Genomic DNA, 10439 nt, shown 5'->3' on the forward strand with positions numbered 1-10439 from the left:
TCCATTCATCATTCACTTTCTTGAATTTTCCCAAAGAATTGCATGTGAAACTTACAATCATTCAATCCATAACACCCTCTTAAAAATCCCAAATCACATTGCTTCAAAAGAGAGTTGAACATGGACATGGAGTGTATGTGTGTGTGTGCAAGAGAGATAGAGAAAGTATTTATTGTAAACAAACTAAGAATGTATCTTTGTTCTAGAAGAACCAAATACAACAACTTCCTCTGACGCGATGCATTTTAAACACCAACTAACTTATTTAAACTGCAATATATTCAGGGTGCAGCGTCAACGCACTTTTTTAACACTACAAGAGGATAAAGTTTAAGTCAAAAGCTTGTGAATAGAAACAAGAAACATATAGGTGCAAGTTGAAGGTTTTAAGAGAGCCAGAGGCTGACCAAAAAGAACGTGGATTGAGCTATGAGCAGTCACCATCGCGATAAGGAAAAAATTCAAAAAATACGGTAAAATCAGGATACAATCGGAAAAAATCGAGCTAGGGTTAGGACCAGGTAATTGTTCCTACTAGGTTTTGTTCTTATATTATATAATCAAATACCATGTTAAATTACAATAACAAAAAACCAAACCCCATATTAAATTACAAGTAATTATAGGCTATAAGACAATCAAGGTTTATACTGTTCAAAATACAAAAAGATTACAATCATGAGTGTAAGTTAAGATTCATCAATTACAAAATCAATGACATCTTCATTTGCATCCTCCTTATCAAACACTTTATCGGTGGTCATCTTCTCTTACTAGTTCATCAAGGACATCTTTTTTTTTCGATTTAATCACAAAGTTTGTGATTTCATCGTGATGTTCATGATTTAATCATGAAGTTTCTTAAAGTCAAGAGTTAATGGAAAAGTCACCATCAAATCGTCATTAAATCAGTGAAGGAAATTTTCAGGTTTTAATCTTGACTTTTTCAATAAGTCAAGGATTTTGGTGACTATGGGTATGAGAGCAGATATGAACACATATTACTGGACAGAAGACGTGAATTTAGACAGAATTGAACGGCAGAACAGCAGCCAACCCAAAAATTTTAGATAAGGCTTAGATGATAAAGTAAGGCATCTAATAATATGTGACCCTCCAACTAGGTAGCTGTGGAAATGGAACTAACCAATTTCCCAAGGCAATATAGGACTCTGAAGAATAAAAATGTGATTAATAAAAGACAAAACGCGAACATTCAGTCTTCTGTGCAACAGACACCATCAAACCTGAATGCAGAATGCAAGCCCCAAGATATTGTTTGCAAGCCAATGCTTCTGTTTAGCATACCATGCACAGAAGAAAGTTCCTGGAATTGCTGCAAGAACCTGAGACCTCGTGAACTCAACCTCCACAGCTGTGTAAGAAAGGCACAAAGGTAAAATCATTCTGCATAACACAGGTATAATCAGTGTGTGACTGGATCAAATGGTCATTAAAAGGAACAGAAATAAAGAAAAGAAAGCAATACATAAACAAGTGCACAACCATAGTATAGTGTACTTAAAAGATGAAAATCCACCAACTTCCCCAACAAAGAAAACTACAACAACTCGTAAGCAGACACCACATTTGAAACAGAAAGTCATTTTATTGTACATGCACATGTAAGTCAACAGCATCAAACCATTTATGAAATCAAATTTGTAAGTGTTCGTCATCTAAGAAGCATATGTTGAACAATAAAAACAATAAAAACATACCAATCTGGAGTCCTGTTAAACATACAAGCAAAATTTAGAGAGCAGGAAGACTAAATAGATACTCAGTATCTCGGACATGTTGGTAATACATGGATACAAGGTTCCAAATACCAAATTGTGGACCCTAAGGTCTTGTTTCTTTTCCATCTAAAGCACTGAAGTTTTACTATTGTAAAACAAAAATGTCAAAAAATATTCTCCTGTTGAAATTGAAGTCATACATATTCATACTAATCCTAAAGGAAATGAATTATTTTTAAATAAATTTTAAAGCATCCAAACAAAGGTTACTCGAATCAAATCAGAGATGACTCAATTTCTCTTCAGTTACATACAGCTTTTAATAGGCCATTTGAGGTGCAGATTCAAGCTATTTTTAATACCTAGTAGTATGATCGACATAATCTCCCAAGAATTTAACAACGATTTATTCTTGTTTAAAATCAACAAGAGTTTCCTCGTACCATTCACTGGTTTTAAGTCAGCTACTCTGAAGAGATGAACCATTTCTGTAGAAATCAAATTTGGTGATTACATTGAATGATTGAGTATGACTTGTGCCAGTGAAATGACCACCTGCGTTATTGTCTTAAAAACATTTTGGCAGCCGAATAATGATATTCTTAAAAATGTGAAAAGAAAAACATAATTTCTGGAAAAGAAATCATGTTTATCCCCATTACGAATGACGTGGGAAAATAGTGTGTGTGTGTGTGTGTGTGTGTGCGTGTTTCTGGGTATCAGTGTCAACATAGTGTTTTTCAAATGGAAGCAATCAAAATATCATAAACAAAGCCAGTAATCAAGTAATAAACCATCACCAAGACTATTAAGAAACAATGCAAATATGTCCTAAATAGAAACAGGACAAACATTTACAATGAACATTTGGAATAAAAGAGGAAAATAGAACATACAGCGAAAATAAGGAAGATGCCAAGTAATAAGGTTGTCATTCCAATGTGTTGGAAGAAAACGTCCAATTGCAGGTAACAATGTTGCACTGTCCAGAAAAAGGGAAAAAAAAAAAACAGATGGTGTGAAATACTGAAAGAATAAAACTAACGAAACTCAAAATTAAAAATTTAGAGAATGACCCGCAATGAGAGAACCTACGAAAGTGCGATGATCCCAAGTACAAAGAAGTAGCATGTTAGTACAGCATTAACCAAGTCTTTCGATAGAAATTTGAAGAGTAAAAATAGGGATAAGAGCATTGCACTCCCAACAAAAGGGAAGCGCATAGCATGCTCTTTCGACATCGTTTCCTGCATGATTAAGCTATCACATTAAAACGATACCAAAGAAAAGGTATATTGGCAACCTGTACTAAAGAAAAATAAAAAGTTTAACAAGGCTACTATACTTACTGAAGGTGGGGTTGGCTTGACCGACCGGTAACAACCCACATATACTGTCAAGCATGCTGTCAAAATAACATTTAAATTTGGATCTACCTTCACAACAAGCGGTGCCAATGTTAAACCTGGGACACAAAACATATGAGTTCATTAACTCAAATGCTTATCAAATAAAAAGCATGCATAGCGAGATTCATCAAGACAAGCTTCACCAAAATACTAGACAATTAAAAAATTAAGCAACTTTAAGGTCGTGGGTTCAAGTCCAGCTTACCCATAAAAAATATATATATATTAGGCACTTTTTTTTTTTAATATAATAAAAGATATTATTAGATAATTGTTTGAGCTTGCAATTCAACTATTAATGCAAGTTTATTAGGTACCATCATGGCGTCACCTACTGAACACTTGGGTCTAAAACTTATATTATGACCACTGTCACAAAATTCACCAAATAAGGGACCAGTCGATTCGTTCTCAAAAAAGGGACCAGCCGACTAAATCAACGAATTAATCAACAATTTGCCTAAAAGCACAAAAAATGAACTTCAAAGGAAAAAAAAAATTACCCACAAGATTCTATCTTCTTCAACCTTCAAATCTCAAGAACAAGATAGTATGTTTTTAGGGAGATTGAATATGATGGCTTTTCGAGAAGAAACCCCACAAATAATTTGTATAATCCCCACAATTGTTTGCCAAAATGTTGTCCAGATTTATCCGAACTGACCCCTGCCAAAAAATTGCTGAATCCAAACTTGGTTGTTATGGCTATGACCCCAAAAGATAAGGGCTTAAAACTTTATGCACCATTATTGCCCATGTGCTTTTGGTTTATTGGTTTGGTTCACATCAAATGGCATCAGAGCCAACTAATGGGTACCAAAGTGAAAACCCCCACAACCGGGAGAGGGCTACCTAGTGCGCATAAAAAGAAGCGTATCAAAGTGAAAGCTCCAATGTAGTGGGCCACCACGATCAGGCAGCTAGGAGTGTGGTGGGGTGTCATGACTTGTGGGTTGTGACCATACTGACAAGATTCTCTGATTTTTTGGAAAAGTCGTGATTAATTCATGATTCTAACTGGCAATTTAATCTCTGACTTATTCACAAAACTTTGAAAAATACATTTTCAGATTGTACTTTAATATGAAATTTTGTATAATATTATGTTAACTGACAATATATTTTATTTTTCCCTTGCTGAATTTTCCCAAATCCCGACCTTGTCACTATGCTTGTGACCTAATCCCCAAGAGATAAGTGCTTATTGCTTAACATTATGCACCATGAACTCCTATTAAAGTATTGGTTAAGTTCGTATCAAGAATCCTACAAACAAACAAATAATCTGAAATTTATTAATACTCAAATCCTCACCTGCTAAAGCCAAATTCGCAACACGTTCACTGGTTATCATCGTCGAGTGACTTCGAATCCAAAGTATTTTTGGCTATAAAAGCAGAATTACAAGCAAATAAAAAAGCAATTTGATGTATGGTTTGATGAAGTTGAAACCAGTTCTTGCTAAATACAAGGTGTGAAATTAAAGGAAAAAAAAAAGTATAAAAAATCCAAAAATCAATCTGAAATTGTTTTTGTTTTATTTTTCTTTAATTGTCTCTAAGAACAAGAACGTATTGCAGAACAACCAAACCCTAAATTTAATCATCAAATACAATAATTCTAGATAATTATAAAAAATGAAATGGATTACAGAGAGAAACAGAAAGGAAATTAGAGAGGCCTAACCTTAGAAAGGAAAGAGAATCAAGAATTCGATATATCGATACTATTTGAAGACGGAGATCTTTTTTGCTTTATTTGCCTTTTCCCAAATCCCACGTAAAGACAGGTTAGGGATTTGGCTGCCGGTGCACTTGCGTTCAAGTAACATGACAGCTGAGATGGTGTTTCTCATAAATATCTTTCCCGCGTGTTAGAGACACTAAATAATGCCACTTCATAGGTCATCTTGCATGAGTTTTGGCTAAGGTTATTAATGAGTATCCAATTAGCCGATTACTCAATGTACCTTAAACCGATTAGTCGGTTTTGAGTCTACCAATATGAACCTGATCATTTCCAAGTCTTGTTCTAGGTAGTTATATTAAGGACCTAATGAAAGTCGGGTCTCATTTGGGTACTGTGGACATGAGATTTTCGTTTTCGAATATCTCAACCATTTTGGAGTTTTGAGGTCACTATCATTCTTTTTGAAAAATGGTGTAAATGATCACCCGTGATGTACCTTTTGAAAAATCAATTTTATGGCATTTAGTAACTCTCGTACGAATAAGGTTTACCAGTCTAACTTTGGATCTAAGTAAGGGGGTTCATATTAGGGAGTAAGGAAGGTGTTAGGCACCCTACTCCCTCCACCATTGGTGGTAACCTCGGATTCAGTCGATTTAAAATAAAAAGAAAATAAAAATCGAAAAGATTCGATATGTGCCCTCGAGGGACTTTGATTTTAGTTCAAATCATTGAAGGCACCCTTATTAAAAAAAATGAGTCATTTGATGGTTTAAGTTTTTTGTGGTGTGTGTATAGGTGTAAAGAAATGGGAAAAGTAGAAAAGAGGAAAGTGGAGAGGATAGAAAGGGGGTGTTCTTTGTCCAAAACCCACATCGATCTTTTTGACTTTCTTTGACCTTCAAGGTGATGAGTCTTCCTTGACTTTTCTTCAATGGAAGATAAAAGATTGAGAGAAGATTATACTTGACTTAAGAGTGATACTTGACTTAAGAGTGAGTTGGGAATTGAGAGTTTAGACTAGAGGGTTGAGAGTAAGGGAGAATTTTTCTTAATTTTTTATTAAGTGGTGTGAGTTGAGAGTGAGAGGGATTTTATAAGAGCTTGAATGTTATTTTAGGGGTAGGTTGGGGTGAAATGGTGAAAAGGAGTAGAATAGTTTGGAATTTGTGAGAGATGTATGTAAATTGAGGGTGATAAAATGGCATTTGATTAAGGGTGTTGAAATTGATCATTTGTGATCCAAATGGGTTGAATCTTTCAACTTATTTGGGTTGAGTGTTTGGTGGAATGACATGAGTGGTGTTTGATTGAGAGAATAGGGGTATAAAATGGTAGTTGATTGATTAAATGTTTAGTGAGTTGAGAGAAGTGGCTTTGATTAAAAGAATGAGTTGTGTAAGAAGGTAATTGATTAAGTTTTAGGGAGGGAGGAGGGGGGTAGTGACATGTGTCAAAAGGGGTGTGGAGATGGAATGTTAGATGAGCTAATTGGATAGAAGAATTGTTTGATTAGAAATAAGGGGTGTGTGTTTAACTTGTGAGAATGTGTTTGTAAGGAATGATAGGGTAGGTTAGAAGAGGGTGATGGATTGATGTGATTTTTTAAAGAAAAGGTGATGGGGGGTAGATTGTTAAATGGGAGAGGTGAGCTGAGGTGGTGACATGTATCTCACCTTAATGATCATGTGTGATTGGTTATATTCTTTTGGTTGGGTTGAGAAATGGTTTTGGATAGATTGGTTGGGCTTGAGTATAGTAATGGGCAGTAGGTAGTGGGTTAAATTGAATTGAGCTTAGGTGGTAGGTTGGGCTTGGGTATAGTAGTAAGTAGTGGGTTGAATTGAATTAGGCTCAGGTGGTAGGTTGGGCTTGAGTATAGTAATGGGGTTGGACTAATGTAAGGTCGGGTTGAGGAGTGTAGAAGAGTGGTGAAAAGTTTGGGTTCATGAGCCATGTGAGTGGGGCCTCGGGCCATTTATTGAAAGAAATGGAATTTTGTGAATGTTTGGGCTTTAAGGTTCATTCTAAATTTGATAGATTTCGGGCACTTTGCATCAAGGGCACAGTCAAATTTGGGTGTCTTTAGGTACCCAACAAGTATCCAATGTGTACTCGATTAGTGAATTTATATTAAATACTTAGAAAGAGATATCTTGAAGTAAATGTAGTTGAATTAAAATATAAAGAAATTTTGAAGTCTGTAATTTTTATCTTTTTCTTTACATGAATTTCTATCCATTTTCATATTTTTATACAATTTCAACGACAAATAATTTATTCATACTATAATTTTCTACAATTTTTATCCTTAAAATTTTGATTTGCTTGAAGAATTTTTTGTTGATTTTAACTTTAATTGAGGAATTACAAGTTAAATTGTTACTTAGATAAGGCTACAACTTGGGTGGGCTAACCTGAACTCAACCCGATTGATGGGTCAAAGTGGGTTGGGTTATATGAAAAATTAGTTGAGCTTAGGCTAGAAAATCTCAACTCGAATTCAATTCGGATTGAGGCTCCAAGCAACCCAACTATATATATATATATATACATATATTAGTTTTTCTCTTCCTAAATATATTTGTAAAACTAAAGAAAAAATTTATAATATAAAAATTAATGGATTTGGAAGTTATGTGCAAATCTATTCATTAGTATTTTTTTATTGTATTTATTTATTAAGATATAAAATAAAATTTATGTGTTGATCAAAATAAAATTTATGTGTTGATCAAAATGAAATTAGACTTACTTAATGAGCCTAACTCTCCCAAAATTACCTAACTGGGACTACTAAGAGCTCAACCTGATTTTATAAGCTCGATATCAGGTTGAGCTTGGATTAATGAGCTCTAACCGAATGGTCTGGTTAACCTGAGCTCGGGTTGAGGGTTTTACAACTTGGGTTGACCCTCCAACCCACCTAAACTGCCTAGGTTCAGCCCTAACTATAGACCCCCCATTTTTGTTTGGATTGAGCCTAATATATCAAAAAATCAAGCCAAATAAATATTCAATCCAAGATAACTGTATGACAACACCCAAAGGCCCACTGAAGTGAAGTACAAGGCCCACATGCCTTCCAAAATGTCCTAAAGCCCAGCCTATTCGTAACTTAGGTATGGACAGGCCAAATCTGGTTTGTCTGTACCTAAGGTGTAGATAGGCTTATTTGTAGCCTGTGGACAATTTTCATTTAATACAAAATATATTTGGAGGGGGACCATTTCACTTGTCTCACTTTCAAGCTTCATTCTCTTGGACCACTCCACTTATCTTCCCACTAAACTTCATCATTTTGGGACTACTTCCTTTTACCATTTTGACCCCATATGTCTCCTTGTAATTTTCATGGAATTTATTCATTGCAATCTCTTTTGTTCTTCAATATTTGATGTATTGGGGATAGATCCCATAATCTTTCTTTATGTCTTTGAGCATGTTGCATGCTCTATATTATGAACTGTCTTTCAATTGTTTATGACTAACTTTGAGATTAATTTCTTTATTGCTTAATGGTGACCAACCTACGTACGTTGTAGCGCGCTACGTTCGCATTTGACCTTCGGTCTCGTATTTAATTTGAATTGAAGTGAGTTCGCATTAGTCACTTCGTTCGGTCTTGAGGACCTCACTCACTACGTTCCCAAAGCTCACTTCACTCTCTAGGGCCTGTTTGGCAACTTACTAAGAGAAGATCGGTATCGCTCTGACTTGAGGGCCCTTGGTCGCTGGCTTGCTCTGGTTCCCTTGTGCCTTGATGGCACTCGGTAACTAGTTAGTGTCCTTGCTTATCAATGCGTCGCTTAGTGCTTTAATACCACAATTCCATCACCACATGTATATTGATTTGTAATCATCTTTATTGTGAACTTTGGATAAACTGAAACTCTTTATGCATGCAACCTCCACAGATAGTCATCAACTTTGCACTTTAAAGTTATCTGAGCTGAGTCATTTTTGATGAAAGTCATAATAAAATTGTGAGCTATCGCATATTGCCTTAACGCATTACGAAGTTTTTCTTTGTCACTAAATTCTCACGCCAAAAATATTATCCTCCCAAAATTTTGACAGCAAAGTTAAGGCCAATTGGTTGTTTTTTAATGGTGGTGATTGATGACTATCAATAGCTTCTTCACTTTCCATTAAAGTTACAGATGTTATAGTTTTTGAATTTTGAGTTGGAATCCTAGAGGTGAATCCAATTAACACATGTGTACAAAGTTTCCGTTGACCGATATAAATCAAAGAAGATAAAGCTCTATCTGTTGAAATGTTGATCAAAACTCAATTATTGTCGGACATGAAATACTTCAAAGAAATATATTTCTTTGATATATTTGTGATTTTAACAATTCTTTCTTTAAATAATGAGAATGTATCATTGCGATGTATTTAATCTAATTCGGAACTACCCTCACTTTCATTGTAAGTCATTAAACCATCTTTTCCATTTATTTAAAATTACCATCATATCTCAAAATAACATATAAACTCTCTTCACACATGATATTAGGATTCCTATTGTATAAAATATAATTATTATTATTAAATACAAATAAATCATACAAATTTAAAATTAGTATTGATATTTCAAATATTGTCGAGTTCGACAATTTTAATATTAATTAGCATTGAGAAAAACACAACTTAATCATAATATTGAAAGTGGAAATATAATTTCTGCATAACTTATAAAGGAAAATACAACTTAGGTGGTATTTGTTTGTGCTATTTTTCAGCGTTTAATGCTGAAAAAAATTATTTTAAGCACTTTCTTAAACTTAATGTGTTTGTTTACAGAAAAAATTTAGCACAGAGTGCCGAAAATTTGATTGAAAATTTCAGCGCAAAAAAGACGTTGAATGCTTATTGCTTTTTGCGTTCAGCACCGTTTATATTTTTCGTGAACATTCAATACCCTTCACAAATATATGAATTATCGCGTCTATCCTGTCTTCTATTTCAACCCAAACGATAGAAATCTCGTCTCCCTTTTGACTGAGCACCGATTGAAAGTACAACTCTCCTGTCTCTTTCTCGTGCTAGATCTGTAATCTCTGCCGTTTCTCTCTCCTCTCTCTCACAAAATCTCTATCATCTCTCTCACCAGATCTTGCTTTCTCTTGCCAGATCTCAGTAGATCATCAGGTATGTCTTTCTGATTCCAACTTGGGTAGATCATCTATCCACAAATTCAATTCAATGTGTATACTAAGCATGACTTCATTATCATCTATTTCTTTTGATTTTTGGAAGAGAACTACAACACATTGTAGTGTAATTGTGTCATATTTTCCAAATAAATTTAAAGAACCAAAATAAAGCTATGAAAATTTTATTATTGATACACTAAAATAAAGCTATACAAATTGCATGATATTAGTATAAATAATTCACAAGATACAAAATACTTTAAGTATAATCAAAAGCCTAGGCAATATAGATCTCTTAGGCAAGCTACACCCCTGTATTGTACCCTAGGGGCGTTGTCCTTGCACCCCCAACCTATTAATTTGTCCCCAACAATCCCAAAAACAGATACTGTCGTTTCATTTTGTTCCATTCAGTAAGTATTGCGTTCCGAACTCCG

General features: G+C 34.5%; 1 protein-coding gene across 2 annotated transcripts; it reads right to left on the reverse strand.

Annotated features, from left to right (window-relative positions):
* Positions 1-56: 56 nt before the first annotated feature.
* Positions 57-4994, reverse strand: LOC147380968 (signal peptide peptidase-like). Of its 2 annotated transcripts, XM_086430995.1 has the most exons (6): positions 4838-4994; positions 4466-4538; positions 3092-3207; positions 2838-2989; positions 2639-2724; positions 58-1375 (listed from the first exon to the last, which is right to left on the reverse strand). In XM_086430995.1, exons 2-6 carry the CDS (start codon positions 4503-4505, stop codon positions 1242-1244), a joined length of 528 nt encoding a protein of 175 aa, XP_086287121.1. In that variant the 5' UTR covers positions 4506-4538; positions 4838-4994; the 3' UTR covers positions 58-1241. The 2 variants fall into 2 exon arrangements, with proteins under 2 accessions (XP_086287122.1, XP_086287121.1); XM_086430996.1 differs by lacking the exon at positions 4838-4994 and having other exon boundaries at positions 57-1375; positions 4466-4823.
* Positions 4995-10439: the final 5445 nt, after the last annotated feature.

Source organism: Akebia trifoliata, unplaced genomic scaffold (genome assembly GCF_017979445.1).
Source record: "Akebia trifoliata isolate Shusen 1 unplaced genomic scaffold, ASM1797944v1 Contig00848, whole genome shotgun sequence".
Taxonomy (NCBI): domain Eukaryota; kingdom Viridiplantae; phylum Streptophyta; class Magnoliopsida; order Ranunculales; family Lardizabalaceae; genus Akebia; species Akebia trifoliata.